Raw genomic sequence first — 13,849 nt, forward strand, 5'->3', positions numbered from 1 at the left:
CATCATCTCTTGGGTTTGTAAGGGCTGTTAAGCCCACCCCCGGAGCACAAAAATAGCTATGATGGACCAAGCCATTACAGCCCAGGCTTTGTTTGGTGTCTGAGGGGAGGACACCGTGGGTTATATTGGAGAATATGACTCCTCTTTGATGGCAGCCTCAGAAATGAGAGAATTAAGGTCTTGGCCTTGGGGTCCTAGATGGGGGGGGTGAGTGAGTAAATTACTGACTCTTTGGGCCTGTTTCCCCCTTTTTAAAATAAGGGGAAATGGGCAGGTGATCTCTAGACATTACCAATGTTTTATGCTTCTGTTTTTAAGAGCCCAACTTTTTTTAAGCATTTAAATCTATTTTCCTTGTTCTTATTTTCTTTGAGATTATTTGTATTAGGATATCTGGTCAGGACACCAAGTTTACTCCTTATAGTTGTTTTATTCATCCTAAATATATAATCTTCAGGAGACTTTGAGTATCTCTTGTGGACAGAAGTATCTGGGTTAGGTAGCTGGGGGATACTAAAAAATATTAATTGATTTGTCTGCCCCTCAGAGATTATTTGGCTCACTTAGAAGGTAGCCTGTAAGTGCTGGGGAGAGACAAAGGGTAGTAAATAGCAGTCTTGGAATTGGATGACATAGTGTGGTTGCATCTCTGACCTCTCCAGAGGTAAAATCCTCATATGAATAAATTGTGGGTTTGATGTTAAAAAAAAGACAGGAAGTCTTACTATTTGGCATAAATTAAACTCTGCTTTTATGAGCTAGTGATCTCAGATTCTTTTTTAATGTCTTTTTTTCTTTTAGCACTCTTTCTAAAGAGTTCTATTTCTTTTCACTCCACCCACTGAGAAAGCAAACAAAATTATATCAATTAACACATGTGGGATCCTGCAAAACATTTACATATTAGTCATGGGGGGGGGAGTGAGAAAATTTAAACTTAAATTTGCAATTAAATCTGTTCTCACTCAGAGGTGTGTAGTATTTTTTTCATCATGAGTCCTGACCTTGTCTTTAGTCCTTGTATTGCTGAGGAGAGCTGTCATTCACAATTGATCATTGTACTGTCTTGCTGTTAGGGTTCTGCTCATTTTACTTTGCAACAGTTCATATCAATCTTGGCGTGTATTTTCTGAAACCACCTTCCTTGTCATTTCTCTTAGCACAATAGTATTCCTATCTACCAGGGTTGTGAGCACTTCTGGTCATTTTTTCCCCCCATATAGCTATTACCAGGGCAATATTGTAGCAGTATGTTTGTTTATGCCATTCTTATTTTTTTATTTTTGGCATTGAAATGGGAGGCTTTTTTTCCCCTTTTTTAAGAGTTGGAAGGGGAAACTTGAAGGAGAAGTGATTTGTCTTGGTTACTCAGCTAGTAAATGAGAGGGGTAAGATTTGAAACCAGGTCTTTCTGGATTCCAGTCCTGCTGACTGTACCATGTTCCTCCCAGGTCCCAGTTTAGAGAAAAACAGAAGCACGATGTCCTAAGGAGCAAACAATGTGAAAATGCTGGTGTGTACAGTTAACATACAGCCAGGACTGATCTCATCACTTTTTTAAACATGTGATTGTTGTTCTCTGGATGGTCATTAGACATAAAGGGGAAAGTGAGATATATATATGGCAGAAAGAATCAGGTGGCACTCACTAGTTAACTGAGCCTCAGTTTCCTCATCCATTAAATGGGTAGATGAATTTCTAGGCCCAATGAGCTTTAATGCATCATAAATACACTATTACTATTACTGCTGCTACTACTTCTGCATATAAAATCTCCCAAAAAGAAAGAAAAAACATAAAATGAGCATGAGAATTTCTAATTATCAGGTAACAATACAAAATAACTTACAACATCTAGGTTAAAGATAATGAAACATTTTCAGAGAAAAGGGACAGACTACTTACTGTTCTATACATTATCCGTATTTTACACTGTATTTCCTTAATTGTGTTCCTTTATCTCAGAGGAAAACTTGTGAACTGGAAAGGACCTGCTTTCAAATTGCATGACTGGGCAAATCATGAAATCCTTCTGTGCCTCTCTTTATCTGTAGAAATTAGGCATAACTAGAGATTTTCTGTAAGAATGTTTGGGGAGAATTTTCTTGTGCCTTAAAAACTGAATCATCTATAAATGCTTAAATGTAGCTTATTAGAATTTTTAATTTTAAGGAATGGGAATTTTGTTTTCTTTTTGCAAGGCAATAGGTTAAGTGATTTGTCTAAGGGTCCTCACTAAGTATTAAGTGACTGAGATCAAATTTGAATACTGGTCCTCCTGATCTGGCTGATGCTATATCTGTCTAGTTGCCCCCAGGAAATGGGAATTTTAGGGCAAGAGAATGAAAGGTAAAGGAGAATACTTCTATTTTGAAACCTTGAAACCTAGAAAAAGGTAAAAGTGGCCTTGATTGTAGAATGAATGGTCTTTGGAGAGGGAGAAACTTACTAGCCATTCAAGGGGAACTTGCTGTGGGTTGGCAATAGAGAAAGTTTCTCTGATAAAAGTCTGAACAAGATTAAGAACTATTGAATAGTAGGGAGTCACTAAGTGGATAGAATACTGGCCCTGGAGTCAGGAGGCCAGGAGTGAAAATTTGACCTCAGACACTTGATAATCTGTGTGACCTTGGGCAAGTCACTTGCCTTGCCAAAAAAAGCAAACAAACAGAACTACTGAATAATGTTTGCATTAAATAAAATATTGGATTAAAATGAAAACTCAAATTTAATTGAGTCCCATGAAGAAATTTGAAGTCCACCCAAGGTTATAAATAACTTGTTCAAGGTCACATAATTAGTAAGTGGCAGACTTGGATCTCTTAACAATGAACAAATCTGCACCCTTCCACCCCACCTTGAGAGGAAAAGAACAAAAAAAAAGTCTTTGTAAGACATAGGCAGTAAAGTAAATATTCTGCATTGACCATGTCCAAAATGAAAAATGATTCCATCTACACTCTAACATATTTCATCACATTATTGCATAAAAGATTAAGAACTTTCAAAGTCAGAATGTTCTTTTTAAATTTTTTGGGTTCTTTCTGTTAAGATGCATTTCATCCTGCATCAGTTCATAAAAATTTTCTCAATGGAGAGTGAGGCTTTTCCACAGACAATTCAGTTTTGCCTCCTAGAATCAGCTAACTAGGTAGCAGTTTTAGCTTTTCTTCATAGAGGAACATCCTGTTAATTCTTTGTCCTATGTGACCTTGGCCAAGTCACTGAACCCTGCCTCACATCCAGGGCCATCTCCAGTTGTCTTGATTTATAAGTGGCCATTGGACCCAAGTGAACTTGGCACAGGCCCCCCCCCCCCCACTCAAATCTACTCCATGTGCTTGTCATGGCAGCACATCAAGGTCATCAGGATCGAAGGACAAACGTCAGAGAAAGAATTGACTTTAGGGGCAAACTTCATAATTCCTCATAGCACTGTAGTATCCTATTATTGATTTTATTCTATTTGCTTACAATAGTCCCTTCCCCAGAGGGATTTACCACTGTTAGTTTTATAGGCCCATTTTAGTGGGGTTATTCCTAGAAGAAGGTGATGTGGAACTTGATCAGCACAAGGTTACCCAGCATCCTTCTGAAAACTTCCCTTGGAGGTTTACATCTGTGATGGAAGGTCAGTTATATGCCAAGCAAGATGTTTTCACAAAGCTAGATGGTAGACTCGTCCTTCCCTTAGGGACCATCTTGATTTCCCTCTTAGGTTCTGGATACTTCTCAGTTTCATCTTGAAGTCTGAGAAGTGGGCTACCATTGTCTTGTGAGTCGGGGAGCTTAGAGAGACCCTTCTAGATCTCCTGGTCAGTGGTTTAAAAATGAGTCTGATGGAGAAGATTCATTCCAGTGGCCCTGGGCACTCTAAAATGAAGCTGGCAGCCTAAGGTAAATATTAGCCCAAGTCCCAGCTGCCTTAGTTGTCGGCTGCCCCTGTGAGCCAGGGTTTAGGTCATCCCTGCTTTGTTCAGTCTCCCTAGAGGATCCTTCCATGAGGCTGGGGCTGGCAGGAGCAGATCTCCAATAAAGATACCATCCATTGCCAGGAGTCCTTACTAGCCAGGTCAGCAGTCTTGTCTTGTAAGAATGAGAGTTTTTCCTTTAGCTTGATGTAGGCTGTGAACAACTAGATTCTACCTGTTCATTGTATCCCTGACAGTCCAGTAGTGAGCAACATCATTATTTCCCTTGGTTTCATTACCCTCCTCTCATTAGGTCTCCCTCTTGTTTTCATATAGCTCCAGATCTGGGACACTGCTGGCCAAGAGCGCTTCCGTACCATCACCCAGAGCTATTACCGAAGCGCCAACGGAGCCATCCTTGCCTATGACATCACCAAAAAGAGTTCATTCCTCTCTGTGCCTCACTGGATTGAAGATGTCAGAAAATATGCAGGCGCCAACATAGTCCAGTTGCTGATTGGTGAGGTTTTTTTTTTATGTATTTTTGGTTTTGCAAGGCATTGGGGTTAAGTCACTTGCCCAGGGTCTCACAGCTAGGTGTCTGAAACTGGATTTGAACTCAGGTCCTCCTGTCTCCAGGGTTGGTGGACAATTGGGGGGGTGGGACAGGCAGGATTTGAACCCAAGTCTGACTCCAGATCCAGCATTCTTTCTACTCGAGCATGCTCAGGATTTAAACAAACTCCTACTATTTACTCCAGAAGGCATTTCCTATTGGACCTTATTTTACTTCCATGCTTAAATTCATTCATTCGATAATTAAGCACTCCTATTTAATTTTACTGATTCTCCCATCTCATTCCACATGACTATTTCAAATCTCTTTGAAACCTCAGCCCCCTTACATGGTCACAGTCTTGTCACTACAGCCTTAAAAAATCGAAGACATTTTTTGAGTTCCCTCAGTTACATGAATCTCTTCAATCCTCTTTTAAAAAGCACTTTTTGGGGCAGCTAGGTGGTGCAGTGGATAGACACTGGCCCTGGAGTCAGGAGTACCTGGGTTCAAATCCGGCCTCAGACACTTAATAATTACCTAGCCGTGTGGCCTTGGACAAGCCACTTAACCCCATTTGCCTTGCAAAAAAAAAAAAGCCAAACACTTTCTCCTTTTTGATAAAGTACATACTCTGAGAATTCCTAGATTCTTCTGCCATGTAATACATCTCCTTTCTCTTGGTCCTTATCAGTCTGTTTACTAACATACTTAACTCTAACAATTCTTTAAACAAATCCTTTGACACTTCTAACCCATGAAACTGCCATCTGTTCTCTTTGTCATTGTCCCATATTCCTGCCATCATGACTTACTACCTAGTCACTCTTTTTTTTTGTTTGTTTGTTTTAGCTTTTTGCAAGGTAAATGGGGTTAAGTGGCTTGCCCAAGGCCACACGGCTAGGTAATTTTTGAGTGTCTAAGGCCAGATTTGAACCCAGGTACTCCTGACTCCAAGGCCAGTGCTTTATCCACTATGCCACCTAGCCGCCCCTACCTAGACTCTTGTAATTTGGCTTCTCTCATCACTACTATTTTCTAGAAACTGCTCTCAAAGCAGAGATCTTCATAGGATCTTAGATATAAAGCTGAAAGGAAGCTTGGCTATCTAATCTGGTCATTTTAGGAAACTGAGACCCAGGGAGATAGAAGCATTAGAAACAAAATTTGAAATTCAGATCCCTTGACTCCTGCCCTTTTTATACCATGATAATTCTGAAATTATATAGTTACCTTCCTTTCTTCTATACTTATTTTTCAAAGTCCTTTTTTTTATCTGAAAGTATGATTTTGGTTTATTTTATATTATTACACTAATTTTGTTAGAAGACTAAACATAACCCCTCCCCCTAGAAGATGAGAAACCTCAAGAATAGTGAGAGAGAGAGAGAAAATGTACTTAAGTTTGTGTCCAGATTTCAGGTGGCTCTATCTCTAGGGCAAAGTCCTTTCTTGATCACTACCCCTTGCTTTCTCTCACCTCCCCCCAATTGAAAAATAAAGCAAATGACCACATTGGCTATTCTAGAGCCATTTTGATACAGATGGAATTGGTAGGTAGTTCTTATGTTAACCTGAAATCTGCCTTGAAATATTCACTCCTTATATGAGGTATTCCTAGAGGAAAAGCACCTTTGATAGGGAGGCTTACCAAGCCCTTTTCAGGACTGCTCACCCAACTCTCACCCATGAGTCCAAGAAGCCCAAGCAGGTACAGAGGCCACACTCTGCTAAACACAGCACTTGAAGATAGGTAACCAATAAGCCTCAAACTCATTGGTGGGTTAGGGGGATGTCTACCCCCAGCATGTGAAGACTCTTCCTATCTGAATGGACAGATGAGAAAAATGTTCATCTCTTTCATATTTATCTTAAATGGCTTTTACTTCTTAAATCCTCTTCCCTCTCTTGACCCATAGCATTTTTTTTATCTTGACTCACATTCTTTCTCTCCTGCAATTTTCTATCTCATGAATGTATTTCATCTTCTGCTGACCTGTCATAAACTCCTCAACCTCAGGGACCACATAATATCTTTTACCCATCATCTAGTACAATGTTCAACCAGGAGCCAATAATTATCAGAATAAGGGTAGTGAAAATAGAAGGAGTGAATGGGTGTGTGTATAATGTGGTGGAGATAGGCTGTACCAAAAATGAATGCGAAAATAAGCATTTATTAAGCCTGACCCTTTGCTAGATAATTAACTGGGTCTGAGAGATACAAAGAGAGGAAGGAGTCAAAGGTAACTAGGAATCCAGACTACTAGAGGAATAGCAGTGGCATTGAAAGACACCCTCCTCTCTAAGAGGGACATTTTAAGGAGCAACTAGTTTAATTGTGGGGTTAGGGGAAGTTGATGAGCACCTCCAGGTCCTTAATCTTATTGACTGGATGAAAAACTCTTAGCCGCTGGGGAGGATTTGAGGGGTTTTTTTTAATTCTTCCTGTCTACCTCCTTCCTACTCCATCTATCTCTTCCTTGACTCTCCCTTCCTCAAACCTCAACCTTGGAGGGAAAAGTACAGCAAAGCTCCCATCTGTCTGATACAAACTGGCTTCTCCCTACAGGAAACAAGTCAGACCTAAGTGACCTTCGAGAAGTTCAGCTGAGTGAAGCCCAGCTCCTGGCTGAGCAGTACGAGATCCTCTGTGCCATCGAGACGTCTGCCAAAGACTCGAGCAACGTGGAAGAAGCCTTTGTGAAGGTGGCCACTGAGCTCATGATGCGGCATGGGGGTCCTGTGTTCAGCGAGAAGAACACGGACAACATAAAACTGGACAGCAAGGACGTGACAGAAAGTTGGGGCTGCGGCTGCTGATGCTGGTGGCAGTGGTCTGAGGTGGAGGGCAGGCCAGAAGGCCGCACCAATGCAAATGGAATCCTAGACAGTGCTAATACTGTAGTTTTCTTTGACCTAATGCTAAGTAGTCTTATTGCAATAACTCCTGCCCCAAAATGGGGGACCAACGATTCTGTAGCAGCCAGAGCAGTTATGATTGTGCTTTGCTGATTTTCTTTTTCTTTTTAAAGGGACATGGTTAAGGCAGTCAAGTCTACTCTATGACTGAAGTGATGCATAAGGGGGAAGAGTTCTCTGGAGGAAGAATGGGGTGGGGGCTTTAGTTTAGCCTCTGAGATCCCTTCTGGCTCCTTTGCTATTATGGATGACCTACAAGTTTACTGATTAGTTGACTTTGATCTAGATACCGAAAGGAGGGAGGGAGGCTAGAGGATTCTTCCTGAATTCATCTGAGATAAAAGTAGTTTCTGCCCAGCATCCTTTGCTTGTGTCCCTTTAAATCCTTCACTTTGCAATGAGGGAAGTGGAGAGAGATGATACTCACTGAGATCCCTTAGGTACCACTCATACCTTCCTCTGTCTCCTCCCACTTCCCCTTGCCAGTCCTGGTTTCTATCATGGTTTTTCTGATCTTTCAGATTATAATGAGCAAGAGTTTTTTTTAGGTCGGCTACCCAATAGTCCACCTGGGTTAAATGAAGTTTGAATAGGGTTTAGGTTCTTTTTTTTCCCCTTGTGTTTGATTTTCATATTGTTTTTATTGGTCACTTGTTTTCAAGTGATTCTGGTCACTTCAGGTTTCTTTTCTTGGCCCAAGGTGCAAGCCCTTTCCAGGGCCACCCCTTCTGTAAACAGAATGGATGAGCAGGGTGTGGGAGTGCCATCTTGGCACCCATCAGCTCTGTTCAGACTGCCCCTCTCCCTAGCTTAGAAAACTTTCCTCATTTTCCTAATTCTAAAATCCCTTTCCCTCCTACCCTGGAGTTTTTCATTCATTCTTACTGGCTCCCATTAGGACTTGACTTTCTTTTAAGGGTAATTCAACAGCTAAAATGTTTTGAGGAGCAGGTATGGAGGAATGGGGGGAAGCAAGGCAAGGCTAGAGGAGTTCAGTTGCAATTCCTCCTGACCAGCTATGATGATGTGTGACTCTTTCTCAGTGGAAGCCAGTTGCTGAGAAAGTTTATATTTTTAGAAGAAATGTAAACGTGTTAATTAAACAGAAAGTGAAAATTCCCCAGAAATACAGGATGTTATAAGGCCCTTTCAAACAGCTTTTTCACTCATGGTTAGGGGAGAGAGAGAGAGAAAGACTTACCATTTATCTTGCAATCCTGAGATTTAGACTTGAGAACTCTTCAAGATTTCAATCCAGAACAGTCCTCTAAAGCTCATCACTGAGTCTGCCCCCACAAGAAAGAGACAATAGGCCTTGAGACTCTCAGCCAGGTTCTCTAACCGTTGTCTTCTGCCCTCTCTGGGATGCCAACTTTGGCCTGTCCATCACTGCCTCCCCCTTCATCCCAGGTATCACATGTTGCCCTCATTGCCTCCTCTGACTTTGAAACTTGCTTCCCTGCCTCTGATTCGTTCTGGATCCTACATAGAGGGACAATTTTTAACTTTTAATCTGTGAGGTTATGGAAAATAAGAGCTATATCTGCTGTATCTTTAGACCTTGGGTACCTTCTGAACCTGGGCACATTCTCAGGGGCTTTCTAGAGTCAGGGTGCCCTATTTTTATTACCTCTAGAATTTTGAGGGAGAAAAAAATAATCCATCCTCAACCTGCCACTTTAATAATAGAGGCTGCTTTGTGTCCTCAGACCCTTTCTTTGGATTTCAGGATAAGGATTCTTACCATCCATTCACCCCTGAAAGAGGTAGGTTCTCTGACCTGCCTCTACCCTCTCTTCTAGGCGAGGCCCTGGAGATAGGTAGAACCAAGTCAGGCTGACTGCAAACAAGTTGGAAGAGTAAGCAGCTGCTAGCCCTCAGAAAGACATTCAGAAGAACTCCTCCATGCGGATGCATTTGCCATGTTGGTCTGGCCTCAGAGAAGGCACAAACAGAAAAAGGTAGTAATGACACTAGATGGAGTCCCAGTACTAGGCGCAACTTGCCTGGGGAAAGGGATTCTTCTCTCCTCCTAGCCCTAGACTTTCCCTCTCTCCCCCCCAGCTCCAAACTCCTTTCCCAGGCCTCCCCAAACTGCCAACAGGAGATGCAGGATCAACTTTCCAAGAATCTATACTGCCAAAATCTTGGATTCTGTTAAATCATCCACTCTGAATGATTCTGAGGATGGTTGTGGTAACCCGCAAAATTGTTTACTTCATGAGGTGGAACGGGGAGACTAGGACCAGGACCTAGAACCTCGAAATACTTAATCCTTTTTTGTTCTACATCAGGAAGACTTCTGGATTTGCCCCAACAAAAAGTGCCTGTCTTGTCTCCAGAACAGAATCAAGTAACCAAACTATTTAGTCCTTCAGTCTGTAGCAGAGATAGGGATTCGGAAGAGAACAGTTCAATTCTCAGATCCCTCTTAATTGTGTAAAGGTGGGAAGAAGGGGCTTCTTTCTGAAAAGGGCCCAGTGACACCCACATCCCTGACTATTGCTACCACCCAGTTGAAGCTGTAAAACTGCTTGGGTGTTAGGAAAGGAAACCACCCAGAATAGCTATCTGGGAGCCAGATCTTTCTCCCCTCATAGGGTTATTATGAAAAAAAGGGCTTTGCAAGCAATAAGATTCTCTTAACAGGATGAATGCAATCATTTCTTAAGAACTAAAACGGGACCAATGGTTTCTTCTACCATTTTAAGGTTATTTCCCTAAGCTGAGGGATGATGACCTCATCCATGTAGAATTCCCCTTTTCCATGAGGGCACAAGCTAGGACTGAACTATAGGTTGCCTTTTCTGTTGATTTCTCAGTCCCCCAACTTTTCCCTTCAATCCTTTAAGCCTTTCAAGTTTAGTTTATAGTGTAGTTAGTTACATTTGGACTGAAAGGGAGGCTTCAATTCAAAAATATATGCCTTGGCCACAAGACTGGGTCAAGGCATTCCAGTTTATCTGCACCATAGAAAATGAGGTTTATGATTCTCTTGTAAAAGGGGAACTCCTCTATCTGTCATGGTTTTTGTAGAGGATATTTTCAATTTCTTGCTGCTTTTCCCTTAGTTTTGGCCAGGTCCCTTCTATTTCCTTTTGACATCATGTCTTGAATTTCCCCCCACAATGAGTAGAAATTCAGGCCAGTTTTTAACTCCTCCCCCTCAAAAAAAAAAAAACCAGTTTCTCCTACTTCTCTCTTTGGTACCTCAGGTTTAGAAACTGAGTTAACCCTTCCAATGGCCACTTTGCTTCCCAAATCCAATTGGTTTCCCCTCAAGTTCTTTCAGAATCCTTCATTCCTTTAGTAGGGCAGTACCCCTACTAAAAGCCCTACCAAAACCTTTTGATCACTTCAAGTCTGGATTACTGTAGTAATTTCTTAACTAGGCCTCTACTTTTATTCTCTTTCCCTTGGGACATACCCTGTTATCAGACTTGTTACTAGACTTTTATCTTGCTAAAATACATCACTATTATTCCCTTTGATACCACCCATACACTTGCCTTTTCCTGCTGAATAAACCCCAAATATAGCCTGCCATTCCATTATTTTTCCCAGTCTTTCCTAGAAATGTACTTTTTCAGATATTCTTAGATTTGTACCACCCACTAGCTCCATATATGAAAACCTTTTTTGTAAGGCCCTGATTAAAGGCTACCTCTTTCCCCTGGTAACACCCTTCCTTTACTTACTGCCTTTGCATATTCAAACTATCAGGTGGTGGTCTTGCATGGTTAGCTATCCCCTCTACAAGCTCTCCCATCAGAGTTCAAGAACCCTATCGTCTTTAGCTTAGCCCTAGGGCCTAGCGCAGTGCCACCCTTTGGTAGGTGCTAAGTGTGTATTCAAGCAATATACAATCTAAAAGGAATTGGGAAAACTTTTTCACTTGAACCTTGGGAAAAGCAGGTGAGAAGAGACCACTTTCCTTCCAACAAGCTGGTATTTACCCATTAGAGACTATTGGGTAACTGCTAGAGAATTTGGCTTAGGTGAACCCCAACCTTCTTAAATGTCTTTCCCGGTGAAACCTCCCCCATCCCCTAAGAGTGAGGAGAACCTGTTCTAATCTCTTCCTTGTTTATAAATTACCAAAGAGCAGGGGGAGAGGCCAAGTGCAGCCAGCCAAGCCAGCAGGGGAGGTTGGCTGTTCTGGAAGCAAATAGCCCAAAATGGACACTGGCTTCTGATGGAATTTCATCTCCAACCATTCCAACAGGCCAGGCCAGTTTGGGTTTCAGCTGACCCAGGAAGCCTGGGATATGGCGTCAGCCTTGTCCTAGCATCATATGTGGGCCTGGTTCAGTGGGAGGTTTGTGTCACGATCTCCCAGGTGTGTGGACTGTCCAATATTGGGCATCTGCTGAGATCTTTTGTTGAATGACCAGGACTTAAATGTTGTAATGTATTTAAAAATAGAAACTGGAAACAGATTTGGAGGTTCTCTCCTCTGAGGAGGTAGGAATGGGGAATCCTTCCAGAACTGTAGGGTTGTGTTTTGTTTTTATTTTTGTGAAACTGCCATCCCCCAAATCTGCCCTGAATCTGGGGGAGAGCCTAGATGCCCCCAGGCCCATAGCCGTCTGGCTGATGGTCCCTTGAGGGGCAGGAAGTTGAGATCTAGCACGGATTCTAGATTGATAGGAGGGAAGAAAGCTCTTAATTCATATTGAATTCAATTATTTGGTTTCTAAAATTACTGCAGAGATGACAGTGTTGGGTGGCCACCTCTAGGGGTCCCCTTTTCTCTCTCTTCTGTCAACTTTCTCTGTTTCCTGTAGCTTCTCAGTCACTTTTCTCTTCAGGAGAACACGGGGAACCATTCTCTTTTTTTGACTTGACCTACCCTGATAAGGCCAAGGCAATTTGGAATGTGAGGCCTTGAGAGTGAACTTTGTATACTTTAGTCATTTTTTGATATTTTACCTTTCATCTATTTATGGATTTATAAACTTTATTAATAAAAATGTTTATTTTTAAAAATATGAAACTTGCCTTTTGGAAAATTTTAGCAGAACCAGAATTGCTACAACCCTGTACACCATTAAACAGATTTCATTAAAAAAGAAAGCAGACATGCAAAGAATTTGTTGTTTCTCCATCAACTCCTCACTTGCATTAGATTCAAACTAAAATAACCACATCCCGGGCCAGACCTTCATTTCCTGGGTGGGTGTGTGTGTGTGTGTGTGTGTGTGTGTGTACGAATTTTATGGGCAGAGGGAAGCAGCATTGTATGCCTCCTCTTCAGGCAAGAGAAGGGAAAGGAGCAAGTGAGTTGTAGAGACTAACCCCATTTTAGGAGAAAGGAACCCAAAACTCAGAAATGTTGGCTTGTTCAAAAGTTAACACTGTCTTTAGAAAGAGTACTAACCCAAACTTCCTGCTCTGTGGTCCAGTGCACCTTCCCCTAAATACATGGTGCTGGTTTCTCTCCCACCTCTTCCAATGACTGCTAACACCATTTACCTAAGGTTTTAATTTCTCTGTTTAAAACAGATTGAAGCCATAGCTTCAGTTTTTTATTTTTTAGCTTTTTTTGCAAGGCAATGGGGTTAAGTAACTTGTCCAAGGCCATACAGGTAATTATTAAGTGTCTGAGGCCGGATTTGAACTGCAGGGCCCGTGCTCTACCCACTGCACCACCTAGCTGCCCCAGGACTATTATTAATAGTGAGAATAATTTTGGATTTATTGAGCACTTTGTGGAAGACTGAATAGGACCAGTTGGTTCCCTATGTACATTCCCTCTGAGATTACTGCCTCCCCTGTCTCCAGGAGGATGGCACACAGTGTGAACGTCAATGCTTGTTCAGTCTTGGACAACTCTGTGAGGGCTCTAGATCTGGAAGATACTTCAGGGGTCATTGAGTCCAATTCTGTTCCAGATGAGGATTCTGAAACACTTAGGAATTCAGGGTTAGCATACTGCAAGCACTAAGATGTAATCACAAAAGGTAATAGGGAGAAATATAGTGGCCTATAGTCAGGAAGACACAAGTTCCTCAGGAAGCTTGTCAGCTCTATCCCCTTGAGCAAGTCATTTAACCTTTCTGCCTCAGTTTTCTTACCTGTAAAATAGGGATGATTAAAGCACCTACCTCCCAGGATTGTTGTGACAATCAGATGAGATAATCATAGAGTGATTAGCCTATTGACTGGCACTTGATCACAGCTTGTTTCCTCCCTTCCCAAAAGTGGCCGGGATGGTGATGAGGGCCATGGGAAGAATATGAGAATATTGTAACTTGGGGCTCCCAGGAACAGGATTTAATTCGATGTTCATGGCTCCAGAATTTCCGTGAGGGTTTTGAAAGCTCTTGCCCAGAGTGACAATTGGCCTGGGTGGAAGGAGTGAAATGAGGCATGGGCAGGGCTTCCCCTACCAGGGAATTGGTTTTTTGGGGGGATTTTTGCCCCTATGAATCGCTTCCCAGAATTACACACTAATTA

The 13,849-nt window shown here is 41.9% G+C and overlaps 1 protein-coding gene across 1 annotated transcript in view; it reads left to right on the forward strand.

Annotated features, from left to right (window-relative positions):
• The window catches only part of RAB43 (RAB43, member RAS oncogene family), a 28,307-nt gene extending 15,446 nt beyond the window's left edge, over positions 1–12,861 (forward strand). The window contains exons 2-3 of the mRNA XM_074198394.1: positions 4,249–4,432; positions 7,041–12,861. Of these exons, the coding sequence (XP_074054495.1) occupies positions 4,249–4,432; positions 7,041–7,291 (435 nt within the window). The 3' untranslated portion in view covers positions 7,292–12,861. The remainder of the gene's footprint in view (positions 1–4,248; positions 4,433–7,040) is intronic.
• The last annotated feature ends 988 nt before the right edge of the window (positions 12,862–13,849 follow it).

Source organism: Macrotis lagotis, chromosome 8 (assembly GCF_037893015.1).
Source record: "Macrotis lagotis isolate mMagLag1 chromosome 8, bilby.v1.9.chrom.fasta, whole genome shotgun sequence".
Classification (NCBI taxonomy): Eukaryota; Metazoa; Chordata; class Mammalia; order Peramelemorphia; family Peramelidae; genus Macrotis; species Macrotis lagotis.